The following is a 16,240-nucleotide window of genomic DNA, read 5'->3' as shown; positions in this document are numbered from 1 at the left end:
CTGGCCAAAGTTGTGCTGACTGCAGTGGAGGCCAACTCCATTTTTGAGGAGTTCCACTGCAGTCCAGTTGGTGGACACTGTGGGGTGGAAAAAACCCACAGTGCCATCATCTGTAGATACTATTGGCCAGGAATGCTGCAAGACATCCGCAAATGGGTAAGTTGGTATCCTCAGACTCTTGTGTTGATACATGTGCTGTTCACACACACTTCATTATTGATTATCTGTGGTACATCCACCTGCCACAGTTCTGTCCTGGTGCACTGGGGAGTGTAATGTGTATTCTTGCAAATGTAGTAGGGGCGTCTGTGGATGTAACACTGAACTAATGTGTCCGTTCATCACAAATTTTACTATTTCGTCTCTTCCAGGTTGCTCAGTGTCCACAGTGCTAGGCCAAGAGGGCAAGCATTAAAGAAAAGAAGCAATACAACCCAATAGAGGTAGAGACAGTCATGGCAGACGGCTTTCAAATACACCATTGATCTGATCACATTCTCATGTCCTATTGTCTGTTCCCTCAGGTGACCGAGCCTCTCGAGCTTGTTGGGATGGATTTGGTGGGTAAACTAACACTCACAGGTGGTGGCAATCATGTGTTATGGTTGATTATTTCACCAAATGGGCTGAGGCCTACCCACTGAAGAGCAAAACAGCAATCGAGGTGACAAATTGTATACTTGATTTCTTTTACAAATTTGGTGCACCTAAAAGACTGCTAACAGACCAGGGCAAAGAGTTCTGCATTTGTCCCCAGTAAGCAACTACTGCTGTACTGACTTATGTCATGTTCATTCAACTAATCACTTGAAGGTCAACTTTGAACTCTGTGAGAGGCTGGGGATCCAGAAAAGCCTGTGTTCCCCATATCACCCACAGACCAACGGCCTTGTGGAGAAATTAAATGGCACAATACAGAGGTATAATTTGTTGTCAATACCGGAATGAGTTGTAGCTCTCTCGATATGACAAAGTTGCTGTTGCTAGCAGAGCAGCTTTATTATGCACATGAATGTGATCTCTGCATTTCTAGGTCCCTGAACAAAATGGTGGCTGACCATCATGCTGAGTGGGACCGATTTTTGCAGTCCACAATGTTCGCCCTGCGAACAAAGAAACAATTAACAACAAAGTACTCCCCGTACTATCTGATGTTTGGGCGGGAGGCGAGGTACCCCTCAGAGGTGCCACAAGAGTACAAGGTAAGATTGTTAAATGTTCCCCGTGTGTGTGTGTGTGTGTGTGACTACTACAAATGATTTGTCGAAGGTCACAGAAGACAGGGTCACCACCCTACTGAACAGGGAGGAACCCTGTGATGGCCTTCAGAGGCAGGGCACTGTTCACAGGGCGGTACTGAAGAACATCAAGAGAAGCCAGGAGAAGGTCCGAAAAAGGAAGGAGGACAAAGGCCAGGAGGACCATTTTAAGGTTGGGGAGCTGGTCGTCAGGAAGAACAGGCGCCAGGAAGAACGAAAAGGGGGCAAGCTGGAGGACGATCTTCTTGGCCCCCTTAAAATTGTAAAACTGGAGGGGAAAAGTGCAGACCTGGGGCCTCATGTATCAATGTTGCGTACGCACAAAAACGTGGCGTACGTCATTTTCCACGCCAACGTTCAGATGTATCAAAAGTGAAATGACCGTGGAAATGTGCGGTGCCCCACGCCAGCTTCATGGCTGGCGTATGCACGTTTCTACAGCTATTGTTCCTTTGGCGACACTTTGAGGTGATGCTGGGAAACTGTTAATTATGTGAAAACAATTTGTCCTCAGAGTAATGTGCACATCAGAGACACGGACAGTTAACACACACGTGTTTGCAATCATATGGATCATAAATCATAAATCATAAAAGCATGCGCAAAGTGATGAAAAATGGCATTAACAAAGGCAGCCTTGGCCTTGTTAGAAGACATCGCAAATGGTAATATCAGACGTGAGAGGGTGTTTAGAGGGAAGATCTGTTGGCAAATGACGACAACTGGCTCATGAGTCACACATGTTGCTATAAAAGCGCCATCACGGTGAATTTGTTTTCGTCAACAGGAAACATTTTCATTCAATTAATGTTCAAATAATATGTGATGCGCAAATGCAGCTCACCAACATCGTGGCAAGGTGGCCTGGTTCAACGCATGACTTGTTTATTCTTACCAATAGCATGGTTGGTAACAGGCTGGAGGCTGGCACGGTGCGCGATGGGTGGCTTCTCGTTGAGTAAATCTGTTTAATAGCCCCCGAATGTAAACCAGCACAATGCCCATTTGGGCACGTGCATTCAAATATGTGCATTTGTTTTTCCCTGGTGAAAATAGAGCAGCAGAGCTATCTAACAAGCCCTTTATTGTCTCCTTGTGTTCAGTATTTGTGTCATTAAACGCGTGCGTAAAGTTGGAAATGTCACACTGCAGTAGCCACGGCGCACTTCTGCAGTCATTAATATAAATGTGATCAGTCTCGTCAATCCTTGTAATGAAGTTGTTTTGTCCTTCTTGTTTATTTCCCACTAACGGTAGCACTTATATATATTATTTCTTTTGAAAAAAGTAATAGTGATTCAATCAAGTGGTGCATGAACAAAGGAAACTAAATCTATTTCACGTTATTGGGCAGAAATCCTCCGCTTCACCTCCACCTTCACGTCCGACCATTTTTTATTTTTAATTTCAGTGAGTGTGCGCTGCTCTAACCCCACAATGTTCACTGCCTCACACACATGCTCCCATTCACGTTTCTTTTTTTCTTTTTTTTTTGGTGTTTATCCCTGGCGAGAGGCTGCCAAATAATACAGATCTTCGCGTCTCGACTTTATTTAATAGCGTTTCGAGCTCAGACTGGTGAAGTTGCGCTTCTTCCCTTTACTCATGGTGTAAATCTGATGGTGCAGAGAGGGGAATCCCCGGTGCAGGCCCTATTTAAATTAATTTGCATATTTAAATGGGGGCGTGGACAGGGAGGAGTTTAGCACTTCTACATGTGCGCTCAATTCCACGTTGATTGGGATGTACAAAGGAAAAGTGCTTGGATCGATGCCTATGCACACTTTGATACATCTGATTTCTTTTGTGCGTACGACAGTTTCTGGATTCTAGCGTACATCCACTGGGACACCAGGCTGCCAAAAAGCTCCAGGCCCTGCAAAGGATACAGAACATTGTGAGTAAAGATTCATTAAAGTACACCATGAATCATGTATTTCACAAATGACTGTCATTGATCTTCATCCTTGCAGTAATCAGGGACATATGGGCAGGTGGCCGAGGGGAGACCCTATGGTCAAGGGTCGGACCATATAAAATCCATTCAGAAACCCTGCGGCACCTGGCCCCAGGGAAGGAGTTGGAGACGGAGGTAATATCTTCTAAGTGCTCATTGTTGTTCAATTTATTTTTCTCTCAGTTAGCTAAGTGTAACGTCGATCACTGTTGTACACAGATTGTCAATGCATATTTAATGCTGCTCGGAAGGAGGACGGGCAGACATATATTAGACTCCTTCGCCATGTCTGCAGTCTGAGGAGGATCACAGAAGCATTTTAAAAGAGTGAGTACCCTGTCTACCAATTCCTATGTAGTGACATTTTGTACATTGAGATGTTTGTGTGTAAAACATGATTCTTGTTTCTAGCTGGATCTTGTGAACCACGATGTGGCAGCTGGGGCTGTATGCCACCAGGGACACTGGACCCTGATTGTGAGTAATTGTTCACTGAGTGGATACAAATCATGTGACTATCTGGTGTACAACAGGCTGGCTGTAATCATCAATTGCATTTCCATAGATATTGTATCTGAAGGAGAACAGGGCCCTATTTTTGGACCCATTTGGCGCCACAAAAGAGCAGGTTGACCACTGTAGGGATGTCACAAGGTGAGTGAAATGTCAACTCTAATGATGTATTCCTTGGATGATATTGTGGCAGAGACCCAACACATTACATCATTCTCTGTGTGACCACTGTTTAACTTAGCTACCATGAGCTTGTCCTTGTGAATTTAACACCAGTTAACTGACAGTTAATTGGTGAAGATCTTGAATGGGCTGAGGTTAGAAATAATGAGCTGTGATCAATGTCTTGTCTGTGTAGGGCATTGGTTAGGAGACATTGCCCAGCAATGGGACGATGGGCCTGCTCTACCATGAGGCATCCACAACAGGTGGATGCCACTTCATGTGGTGTGTTCATATGCAAGGTAACAATTTGACTATGCCTTTGCCTTTGCCAATCCATCATCAGGATGAGTCAATTTTCTGATACTGAGCAGTCACTTTCACTCAGCTTGCAGAGCAGATCCTGCAGGGTGAACACATCAACTATCCTGTGGACCAGCAGGGTGTAGACAAAATCAGGCTCGACATAGCAACAGCCCTTTTAACGAACACTGGTATGTACCACTCCAACACATTTACTGAAACATTTGTGTCTGTATTGACATTACATACATGAGTACTTATCATTGTTGTGGCTGTGTTTTTGAAGATGACCTGTCGGAGCTGTGTCGGGCCTGTGGGGAGGAGAGCTCAGGGGCTGATGTGGATGAGTGGGTAAGACAGTGTATTTTAATGTTGACTGACATTAAGATGGAAGATTGGGATCCACCTTGGATAGGTTACCTCCACAACACTGGGTGAACTCTCACTATCTATCACACGGCTATTGGAAATGCATGGTTTCATTATACTTGCATGTCTTTGCACTTAAACACAGAATCCAGCACACCTTGTCACAATATCTTGAGTATTGATACACCGTATTGATGTGCACTCATTGTTAGACTACTTTATTCATTGTACACCTCTTCTCTTACTGTGACGCTTACCTGTTTGCCAAAATCTGACATCTGTTTTTCTGTTTCCCTTCTAGATTGAGTGTACCACATGCAGCATGTGGTTTCATTCGACGTGTGTTGGTCGTCCCTCGTCTGAGGGGGCCTATTTTTGTACAGGCTGCAATGGCCAGAAATAAGGTTCATTAATGCCAATAAACGTGTGCAGCATACACACAAGATTGTCTCTGTTCTGTCGAGTTGTGATTAATCGAATGATCCTGAGTTGATATCATTGTGTTTTATGCTCAAGCCTGAGGGTTGATCACTGTATGTGGCTGAGAATTAAAAAAAAGGATTAACTAACAGTGAAATGGACTAAAATAAAATTAAACTGTTCTGTGTTTTACTGTTTTTAAATCTAGCCTGCCGCTATGTGTTTTATTTATCAAATTTTCACAAATACAGGGAGGACTTAAGTAGGTCTGCATATATAGGTCTGTATTGCTACTGTATTTCTATTAATGGTAGGTTAGTTCTTTTATTTCATAAATGCACCAAACCATGGCATCATTGAAATGGACATGCAAAGTTCAAGAACCTTATACTGTAAGCATAAGTTGCCCCCTGCAGAGTTGCCACCTCATGTGAAAATATGAATGCTCATTTGGGCCTATTGATACTCCTTATACTTTTTGGGCTGCGTTACGTTATGTGTTTTGCAGCACCAGACGGGACGAAACGTCTATTTTGATAGTAAAGGTTGCTGACACATGCCCTAACTCCTGGCAAGAAGTCATCCTCTCCCTTCTGATATTCATCTTAACACTTTGAGCAGTGTGAGATACAGTACATGCCTGGACTTCGCTATGAACCACGATCGACGGTCGATACAGGTGTTTGTATCACAGATTGATCTGGACGTCTCACGCTCTGCCACAGCTGACCGACCTCACGCTCACGGGCTGGATGTCAACATACTCTGCAGACTGTTTGACGAGCAGGCTGTATGACAGAGTACACAGTTTTCACATTGACTTGGCGCCAGCTTAATAACGATGTATACCGCTGGGACCGATGGCTTTAAGTGACCATTTGAACGGAGTGTGGAATGAAAGAAATACTCGATGATACGAAGTGTCACAAGTTGACCTGGACGCTGCGCACTCAACGCCACAGTTAACAGCGCTCTCCACGCTGCTCTCGAGCCGCTCGGAGTGAACAAATGCCTCAGATTGTTCCACCCACCAGCTGTATGTAAGTACAGACATTCACGACACAGATATGAGACCGACAACATGCACTTTTGGACGATTTATGCCAGTTGCGTTTCTTTGGACAGGCATCGACACAGTCACCTATACTGTCACTGTGCGCTCTGTGGCGCTCGTTGTGAAGTGGCTTGCAGGTCGCAGACCCCGGCATCTCCGTGTGGAATAGTAGTGTTCAAGCCACGTCAACATTAATATACATATACATGACTTGGATCGCTGTGCAGGGTGATCGGACTGTTTTTCCTGGTTAGCGGACAGGGCCGAGGACCCCTCTCGAGACGGGATTCTCTAACCACACCTCCAGCACATCTGGGACCCTCGCCAGTTAAAATGAACACCAGTTAAACTGTCACACCGGTAGCTCATTCAGCTCCAAGCCGGTAGCTCGCTCAGCCCCAAGCCGGTAGCTCGTTCAGCTCCAAGCTGGTAGCTGGCCTCCTCTGATGTCTGCATGGCTAATACCTCATGAGCAGTGTTAACAACGACCATCACCGCGAGCCGCCGCCGCCGACACCGGGACCCGAGGAGCCGGACCGCGAGCCGGCGCTGCTAACACCGGGACCCGAGGAGCCGGACCGCGAGCCGCCGCTGCTAACACTGGGACCCGAGGAGCCGAACACCGCGAGCCGCCGCTGCTAACACCGTGGGCTACTGGGCTGGGCGCCGGGGAGCTGCTGGTCTCCCATTCCCGGTCTACACCGGCTGAGCTAACACCGGAGCTGTTATGCTCCGCACTTGTGTCATCTGACCTGCTCCTTAGCTGCTGTCATGGTGATTTTGCCCCTCGCTCTTTGCCATGCCATGGCCTGGCATCCTGGCGGTCCTGTGGTCGGGAATTCAGACTCTTTTTGCCCGCAGCTGACCATCACAAGTGGTGCAACTTCCTCACTTGGACCTGAGCCAGCTGATTGGCTACTACATGTAAACATTGCTCGACCCGATTTTCTCTCTTGTCTGGGCGGTTTGGATGTTTGCTGTTTCCCCAATGCGTTCTCCTTGTGGAACCACACAGGTGCCATACGAAGTAAGCCTTATTCTATTAATTCCTGTAATGGTTCTACTGGTCTGAGCATTAAGCGGTAATGTTTAGTAATCATGCTTCTTCTGCTATCTGGTATTCACCCTAATCCTGGTCCCCCAGTTACATGTAGCACGCCATCAGATTTTAAGAATATGTCTGGTCTCATACATGTGTAGTGGTATGAGGCATCACTGCGCCCTTAGCTTTGCTGCACCATCGCCTCTCTGGCTTATTAGCCAATAGTGGCTCATACAGAGGGGATAAAAGTAGGCCGTGTCCACCCTCCTGACCTCTCGCTTCCTGCCTCTTCGGCCCGCCCACTTCCGGGTCGTTGGACTCGCCGATAGCAGCTGAGCACAGGTAGGCGCACGTTGCTATGCTGTTTTGTGTACATTAATCCGCGTTTTATGTAAATTATAACGGTGATCCTTTTAATAGATCCGGCGTCTCCACCGCGGTTGTGGCGATTATCTGCGTTTGTTCGCCGCTGTCAACTAGAGCATTGTCGGCTGGTTGTGGGCTGCATGGTGGCTGTCTTCCCCTGCTGGGCATGTTTTCTTCGCACCTCTCCCTCCTTGGATGGGACGCCAATACACCCGGACAGATAACCGGAGTTATGGATGCTAACGCTAATTAAGCTAAGTAAGCGCAGCTGCGCAATCACTGCTACTGGGCCACTGCTACGCTGCTACGCTGCTACTGCTGCTTCGCCGCTGAACTGTCACTGTACTGTTGCTGCTGGTGCTTTGCTGCCATTGCTTTGCTGCCATTGTTTGGCTGTCGCTGCTCCGACGGCTTTAGTTTGGTCGGCCGCCTTCGGTCAGCCTGCTTCCTGCTACTGGCTCCACATACTGCTGCTACCTGTGGTGCTGGTGTGTGTGTGTGTGTGTGTGTGTTTGTGTGTTTTAGTGTTTTAAAGGCACTCTGCTGAGGTTTGGTGATGTTTATTTGTTTATCTTCTGTTCAATGGTTGAATTCCTTTTGGTAATTTCTTAGTAGTTTGGGTGGTTTTCTTTGGGGTAATTAATTTATTTAATTAAGTTTATTTTTGGGAGTTTCTTGTATTTTCGTTTGGGGAGGGAATTTCCCAAGAAATGTTTGAACTCCCCTGTTATTTGTGTTAAGATTGATTTAATTATTATAAGTTGATCTCTGGCCAGAGACTCTTGATTTCTGTTGTGTGATTGGTTTACAATTAATTCAATTCAACACTTCATTTATCTATTTATCATTTATATTTTGTTGGCACACGTTATGCAATAGTTTGGTTTTTCATAATTGTGGGCCCTCCTAATTGTGTTTTTCCTCTTCCCCTAGTGCTGAAGGCCGGTGTTGGTGGTGGTGGTTCCCCTGGGTGGTGGTGATCCCTTGTGTGCTGTGTGCTGTGATCCCTGTTCAAGATTTTCTTTGTTGCACGTCACATTTTTGCTGTATGAGTGGGGTGCTCTCCTTTTTCTTTTGGATGTCACTCCCCTGATAAACCCCTCTTCCAGCCGGTAAGCCTCAGCCTGTACCCCCCTTTAAGTTGGGCTCTTTTCTTTCTTTTCTTTTCTTTTACAGTGCCAAACCATGTCTATTTAATAAATAATAAAATTTTGTATCAAATAATTGAACCACGTCTCCTGCTCTCCCTGAATGAACCAATCTGTGTCCTTTTATAATAGAGTAGTTTACCTTTAGTACGGGTCCTTGGGCCCTAACCCAAGGTGGCGTTGTCGGTATTAAGTACATTACGTAGTAAACACCCTCGTGTTGCCACACATGTAAACGCTCGCAGTCTGCTTTCTAATATGAAAATGGATATGCTGAAAATTTGGGTCGAGTCAACCGATGCAGATGTAATTGTCATTTCTGAGATCTGGCTTTCTAAATCGGTTTTGGATAAAGATGTAGCAATTGAGGGTTTTAATATTTTTCGCTCTGATCGTCCTAAAAAGGCCGGTGGAGTGGCAATTTATGTCAGATCCAGTTTTTCTGCACAAGTCTTGCTTGCTAATTCTATTAGTAATCAGTTTGAAATCCTAGCTTTAAGTATTGCTTTGTCTGGTGGTCATCACCTAACTATTGTTGGTTGCTATAGGCCCCCCTCTGCCACTGCAGAGACATTATCCTCTTTAATGCAGATGTTATCAAAACTGAAATTCAAAGAAATTGTTGTGGTGGGTGATTTTAATTGGGACTGGTCTTCACCAGTGTCTGATCCTTTTAAGGCCCAGTGCTTGGCTCTTAACCTTACGCAAATCATTGAAAGCCCCACGCGTCTTAATCCCAAATGCCCAACCAAATCTTCTCTTATTGATCTCAGACTCAGGCTAGTTTTAAATGCAGGTAAAACTAAGTTTATGTTCTTTTCAAATAAAAAGAAGGTGCCTGCTGTTCTACCCTGTATTATGTCTGCTCAGGGTACCCCTATTGAGTCTGTGACCACTTACAAATATCTAGGCATCACAGTGGATGATAACCTCTCTTTTAAATGTCATGTTGACCAGTTACTGAAGAAACTGAAGTTAAAACTGGGGTTTTTCTTCAGAAATAGAGCCTGTTTTTCTTTTAAATCCAGAAAACGTATTGTTGCGGCCACTTTCTTGCCACTCTTGGATTATGGTGATGTTGTATATATGAATGCCTCTGCTCACTCCCTGCAACTGCTGGATGCCGTGTATCATGGGGCCTTGAGATTCATAACTGGTTGTAAACCCCTCACTCATCACTGTACATTGTACTCTCTTACAAACTGGTCTTCACTTTTCATGCGCAGAACCACTCACTGGTATCTATTTATCTATAAATCCATCATCGGACTGCTCCCCTCCTATTTGTCCACATATCTGATACGGAGACAGTCCGATCGCAGCCTCCGGTCCCTGGACTTCATCTCGTTTTCCATCCCGTCAGTCCGCACGGAACTTGGCAAGAAGGCGTTCTCCTATGCGGTGCCTGCCACCTGGAACATGCTCCAGCAGAGGCTGAAGCTGTCCAGCTTTATTCCCTTGGGGGATTTCAAACTGCTTATAGGAAGGCTGATGAGACAGTCTGTGGGGGTCTGCACATGTACTTAACCAGTCTTATTATTTTTTCTTGCACTTTGTAGTTTGCACTATACTATTTTAATGTTTTGTGTTCTGTGTTGTGCCTCCTGTATGTTCAGTTAGTCTGTAACTTTGTGTTTTGCTGCTGCTTACCCGGAATGGGTATCAATGGGATCTTACCTGTATAAATAAAGGTTAATAAAAAAAAATAAAAAAATCGTCCATTATGTTGTTGTTGTCGTCACAGCTGCATTGCATTGTGGGATATTTTGGCCGCCATAGTGTCCAGTGCTTGCATACTGTAATATTTACCGGAAATAGTATGCACCTAGCGTACTATTGGGTTCATACTAAGGTTTCGGACATACTAAAACATCTCACATACTGTTTTAGCATACTCAATAGCGTGTTAGTATGGAATTTCGGACACAGCCCTAGCCTTTATATATATATCTATGGGTGCTCCCACTCGGGAATTCAGAGACTTCTTGGAGAATCAGTTGTCTGACATCACACAACAATGTCTAATGTCAATGTCTGGAACGCTTTGAAGACAGAAATGGGAGTTTTCAATGGGGGAAAGCCAGAGTTCCAAGTTGTCATGAACGCAGCATTAGCGCGCACCGGAACTCAGGAGTTACTGCGGTGAACAGTCGAACTGCCTTGTAGGAGTAGAGGTTTCTGGCGAGAAGTAGAGCTTAGATCTGGCCCAAAAAATCAAGCCCGACCCTACCCGAGCCCGTGCACGTTGTGTCCGAGCCTGGTCCGGCCCGACATATTAACTGTAATTATGAGCCCGAGCCCGATTTAAACCCGACAATTTTTTAATACGTGGTGTAACAGTCAGAGTTATTCAATGTAGCCTCCTTTTGTTTAGTGGGTAATGTAACCTGTACGATGAAGAAGAGCAGGTGTACTTCCGCTCCCTGTGAGACAGGATGCTGCTGACAGAGCGAAGACTCCCCATTTTATTTTGTCTTTATTTTATAGTGTTGGTGCAAGAACCTTGGCCTGTGTTTGTTTGCATGTATGCCTGTAACATCTAGTGCCGTAGAGACCTGGCATGGTGTGGTCAGTATTATGAATAAAGTGCCGTGCGGAAACCCCCACATGTTGCCTGCCGTTTCTTGAGTAACCGGAGCTACCCGCACTAAAGTGGACCATCACCTTCCCCTTCACCAGCCCACGGTACAGTGGGCTGTTATAACTGACGCTCTCAACTACAACTCCGAGTTGTATCCGCATGTAAACAGCGTTGTTTGTTTATTCAGAACGGAATGGATCGCAAATGAATAAAGTCATGATTAAAAAAAAACAAAACACAAATGCTTGATCAAGGGCCCGGCCCGGCCCGGTCCGGCCCGAGGATAGTGACGGGAAATATCGACCTGACCTGGCCCGCGGGCCGGTTCAGGTCAAGTCCGGGCTCGGGCTTGGGCAGAGAATCTAAACTCTAGCGAGAAGGTAATGGCTGCAGTCTGCGAGAAGGAAGAAGAAGGCGGGGCTGAACCGTCCAGCCCCGCCTTGAAGGTTGAGAAGAAGAAAGACTATGAAAGTCCATCATGTTGGTCAGTATTACATGTTAAAGCCTCATTCAGATGTAATGAGGAGTGAAATAAGTTTTATTGCAGAGAATTGTTGTTACGTTATGAAGCTAAACTGTACAAAGTCAATGCAAAGACGCGAATAAGCGAATTTCCCAGCGTTCGCGCCGCACCGTCAGCCATTACCTTCTCAGCTCCGGGGCCCCGAGCTAGCCTCAGTTAGCACAACAATAGAAGCTGGCTTTTCTCGCTTGTTGTGTCGTTCCGACTTTACTATGAACCACAGTAGCACAATCACGGCTGACTTTCCCAGCATACTGGCTTGTTTAGTTTTAATATGTTAGCAATCGTTCAATGTTGCTTCTGCTGTGTTCTAAAGAAGCCTTCTGGTGATGTGTTCATTATATTTGTGGCAATCAAGGTAGCACAGTCTGGAGTCATACTATGCACACCTGCTCCACTGTTGCTTAAAGCAATAATGGAAGCCAATTAATCGACAATTGATTGTCTGTGCTGATGGAAAAGGTGCTATTCAGAATGAAGCGTTTGTGTGTTTGAAGTGTTTAAAATGTTGCCCACAAATGTCACGTCACATCACCATCATGTGAGGTCTTTAATAGTGTATTTCAGCATGCTATCCTTTTGTCTTTTATAGCACCATTGCAGCACAGATAGTGCCAGGATCCTGGGCATTTGTTTCAAACAAGGTGAAGGAATTTTTTGATTTTTATATGCCTTGTGAAATGTGCTATGCATTGAAATAGTATCAAGAAATTTAATTGTATTAAATATATTTAAATATAATTGAGTTGTCAATAACTTCTGGCATTTTTATCAGAATGTTCCAGCACAAGCGGGCAGCGTGGACTGTGGTGTGTTCATGCTAATGGTAAGTGATAAATAAGTGATGGGATTGTGCACCTCGGCATCAACAAACATAATAACATTGGCAGGTGCCAAGGGAAAAGGATCATTGACATGGTTTAAAGATATGGTCAAAGTGCAAATGTTTACATAGTCATAAAATAAAATATTTTGTGTCTTTGAAAAATACAAGTCAAATGTTCAAAAAACCTTGTTATTTACTTCATGAGTGTAGTTTTAGAGGAACTGAGTTAATTGATAGGCTATTTATTTACACATATAGCCACAGATGAAGACAGAATCAATCTTGTATGGAAAAAAGCATTAAAAATTGCAATAATCAAAGAATCGTGGCCAATAATCGAATCGAAGCTCCCATAATCGAAATCAAATCGAATTGTGAGGTACCCTTGTTGGAACACCCCTACTTCTGTGTAACGTTTCTATATTAAAGTTGAGGATTTTCATGTGTTACATTAGAAGCATCTTGCTAATGTCACCCCTATGACATTTCTACGTAGGAAGAGAAGACGGATGGAGCCCATGACACATGGAAGAGAGCAGGAGCAGGAGTTGGCAACATGTATTGATCAGGTATTTTATTTATTAATAATTTCTTTATGATGTAGTTTGTTTGCATGTGTTTCTATTTTTGGGGAATACAATATTTATTGAATACATTCAGTGCTCATGCTTTCAGTATTTCTATTAAAGCTGTTTGGCTTTATACTAACTGAAGATGATGTCTTCAAATAGAAAATGTAAAAATAAAATCTTATTTGTTTCAGTTGCCATCTTGCCTGTTGGAGAAGATATTTGCTGAGGTGGTCCTTCATGATGGAGACAGAGCTTTAAAGACCCTGTCACTGGTGTGTTCCCGCTTCAGAGCAGTGGTGGGAATGGATTGCTTCCGGAGAAAAGTGCATTATCTGTGGCTTGACAGTAAGATTACAAAAATGGTTGTAGCTATATAGTTATGGTTATATACTGCATGTTTTCCATGTTAAATAAATTAGAGAAATCAGCTTATTCTCAAAATTGTCTTCTACAGGTGTTGCAAACTGGACCAATTTTTCAGCAGCGTACAGGGCAGACTTTTACCAAATGTACTCTCTGGATACTTGTAGAGAGTGCAGGGTGACATTCAAAAACTGCATACCAGGTATGAAAATTGTGCATGGAAATGTATTGAGTACTTCTTTCAGTTATTGCTACCTAAAGATGACTTGTTTGTTTTAAAAATGTTGATAGACGTTGTTGCAAAGACTGTAGTGTGTTGACCAAGTACTGGAAAACTAATACATTCCCATTCCATGGGCATCCATAATGCAAAAGAAAAAGAAAAAGAATAAATATGGATATAAATAATTTAATAACTAATAATTGTAGCTCTTTAAAACTGACACAAATAAACGTTGCAATTACAAGTACGGTAATAAAACACAAGAGACACAAAAATAATGCCATACAGTGAGTATCTCTATGGGTAGAATACTGACCAGAGGACTTCTAGACACCAAGGATTTCTTCAATGTGACAATCCATAGAAAATAACGGGGGGCCCTCTAACAAGGACTGTTTTTATTTACCGACAGGGTATTCAGGAAAAGGGAAAAGAGGGGTGCTGCAGGGCATCTACTCTGAGAACTCGCACCCTGGCTTCTGCTCTCACTTCTGCCAGCTCTGTGCAGGGTTTTCACAGTAAATGGTGGGTGAGCATTTATTTATTTTTATTTATAATTTTATTTGATTCAAAAGACAGTTTCCAGGATGCTGTGAATATTAGTCCAAAAAGGAGCCACAGAGGGGCAACTCCAAAATATATATGAAAATGCTTTGTGTTCATGTTTATGCTACATCAGGCTTTGGCTACACAACTAATACTTGTTAGTAGGATCAATTATCTATTGGTTTTGGTCTTCTAGAATATATCACTAGATTTATCCTTTCATGATTCCTTTCAATTTTAGACACTCCACGAACCTGGGATCTGTCATCGGATTCGTTCATCGCACGTCACAAGGCGTTACTTCACACTGGATTGCACTACAGAGCACTGCCAGGAGAGGGAGTTTTTTCATGTCAAGAATGTGATTGGCTCCATTAGGGCAGCTGAGCATTACCTTTCAGTGACTTCATGTCAATCCAGCAAAAATTCAGACGGTTTGCATGAAGCATCTGAAGCAGAAACAGGCTTCAACACTCAGGATTCAACAGCTGGTCCCAGCTTTTTTAACATTTCGTTAAACCACAATCAGATACTCAATACTGTGTGTGTGTGAGATGGATCTTGTTGTTACAAATATCTCTCCTATGGGAAGGAAGTTTGATGTCCTAGTTTCACACATCATCTGTGTAGCAACAAAGTTAACTGTGCATTGCTTCTCTGTTCTGAGATCAGTTCCTCGCCTCCTGATACCCAACGTGCATGTCTTTTTTTATGAGAGAAAACCGCAGAGAAACCCACATGAACATGAGAAGAACATGCAAACTCCACACGTACAGTAGAAGGGACTGTGGTAAAGTTTAAACCCAGTGCTAACCACTGAGCCATGACCAGTCTTTTATAAAATCAACACTTTTATGAAAGATTGTGTACAAATCTTGCTAATACTTTATATAAGGGTCCTTGTCAGGGCCAATAAGCTTTAGTTAATATCACCTCTGGGATGCACCTTACAACATCCACGCACCATCATCCCTCATGCACACCTTACACTACTGATTCCACTGATATCCACACCCCACACCTTGTTAATGTTGAGTTCAATTCATTGCCTTTTTTGTTAAATAAATTACTGTTCTTAAACCGTTCATGGCGTATCTCCCACATTTGTCATGGCCGAAGAGCCAGGTTATGACGGCAGCTGCAGAGTTTTGTTTTTACCTTTGGTTTTTTCCCTGCCCATATGTATCTGGATAATGATTTGTGCCCATATGTATCTGGATAATGATTTGTGCCCATATGTATCTGGATAATGATTTGTCCCATTCCCAAAACTGTTCATCTACAGGTATTGAATGAAAAAGGCATAACACCCCGTGTTATTTTTAAAACATTGTTTTTACCATGGGTGTAAAATCTAGGTTCCAATCATATTGATCAAAGGACACTCAAAGCTTGGTATTGTAACAGCAGTTATAAGTTCAATTTTTTATCTTGCGAACTACAATAAAAAATATTTTCATGGATAAGTACTACTAGTAAACAATACCTGTTACTGGACCTGTGTGCTTTTATAACAATACCTGTTACTGGACCTGTGTGTGCTTTTATTACCCCCATGACGTCCACTTGAAGATAAAAAGGAGTCATTGTAGGAATAGTGATATAGAGAGCAAGTAGAGAGGCAAATAATGATGTAGGCCTATATATATTACAAAATATAAATGCATTTGTCTTTTTTTGGCTGATCTAATTATAGAGTTTCCATTTAGTTTTATAGATGACAGCATTTATGTACGTTAAAAAGAAAATTACGAAGTCCTACAGTTTCCAGGTGTCGTAAATGCAGCGAGTTTCATAGAAGTCCGAAATCCCCACTGTCCTGAACGAAGCACGACTAAGGTACTGGATGTGGGCGGGGCTGGACCCAATGTGGGCGGGGCTGGACCAGGGCAGTACTTTTAACAGGATAGACCGACATTATATCCATCCACCTAGCTGCACGTTTCATTTTAGGAGCACAGCATGCGTGGGTTAAAGTTAGCAACCAAGTGGAAGGTGAAGTGCAACCGGTGT

The 16,240-nt window shown here is 43.6% G+C and overlaps 1 protein-coding gene and 2 long non-coding RNA genes across 3 annotated transcripts; all 3 read left to right on the top strand.

Annotated features, from left to right (window-relative positions):
- The first annotated feature begins 3,627 nt into the window (after window positions 1-3,627).
- Window positions 3,628-4,732, top strand: LOC311252262. Its single transcript, XR_014621508.1, has 5 exons — window positions 3,628-3,693; window positions 3,782-3,870; window positions 4,088-4,193; window positions 4,280-4,385; window positions 4,481-4,732. It is a non-coding gene; the product is annotated as an uncharacterized lncRNA (long non-coding RNA).
- A 2,528-nt stretch (window positions 4,733-7,260) lies between these two features.
- On the top strand, window positions 7,261-8,674 carry LOC311252430. The gene is made up of 3 exons (XR_014621530.1): window positions 7,261-7,421; window positions 7,500-7,703; window positions 8,379-8,674. It is a non-coding gene; the product is annotated as an uncharacterized lncRNA (long non-coding RNA).
- A 3,432-nt stretch (window positions 8,675-12,106) lies between these two features.
- LOC311252332 (uncharacterized protein) lies at window positions 12,107-15,289 on the top strand. The gene is made up of 7 exons (XM_084345410.1): window positions 12,107-12,341; window positions 12,473-12,523; window positions 13,020-13,092; window positions 13,287-13,440; window positions 13,550-13,660; window positions 14,094-14,206; window positions 14,469-15,289. Exons 3-6 carry the CDS (start codon window positions 13,033-13,035, stop codon window positions 14,201-14,203), a joined length of 435 nt encoding a protein of 144 aa, XP_084201536.1. The 5' UTR covers window positions 12,107-12,341; window positions 12,473-12,523; window positions 13,020-13,032; the 3' UTR covers window positions 14,204-14,206; window positions 14,469-15,289.
- Window positions 15,290-16,240: the final 951 nt, after the last annotated feature.

The sequence above is a fragment of the Pagrus pagrus genome (genome assembly GCF_965226575.1).
Source record: "Pagrus pagrus genome assembly, chromosome: 23".
Lineage (NCBI taxonomy): Eukaryota > Metazoa > Chordata > Actinopteri > Spariformes > Sparidae > Pagrus > Pagrus pagrus.
Note: the sequence above shows the minus strand (reverse complement) of the source record. Positions and strands in the feature narration are given on the sequence as shown.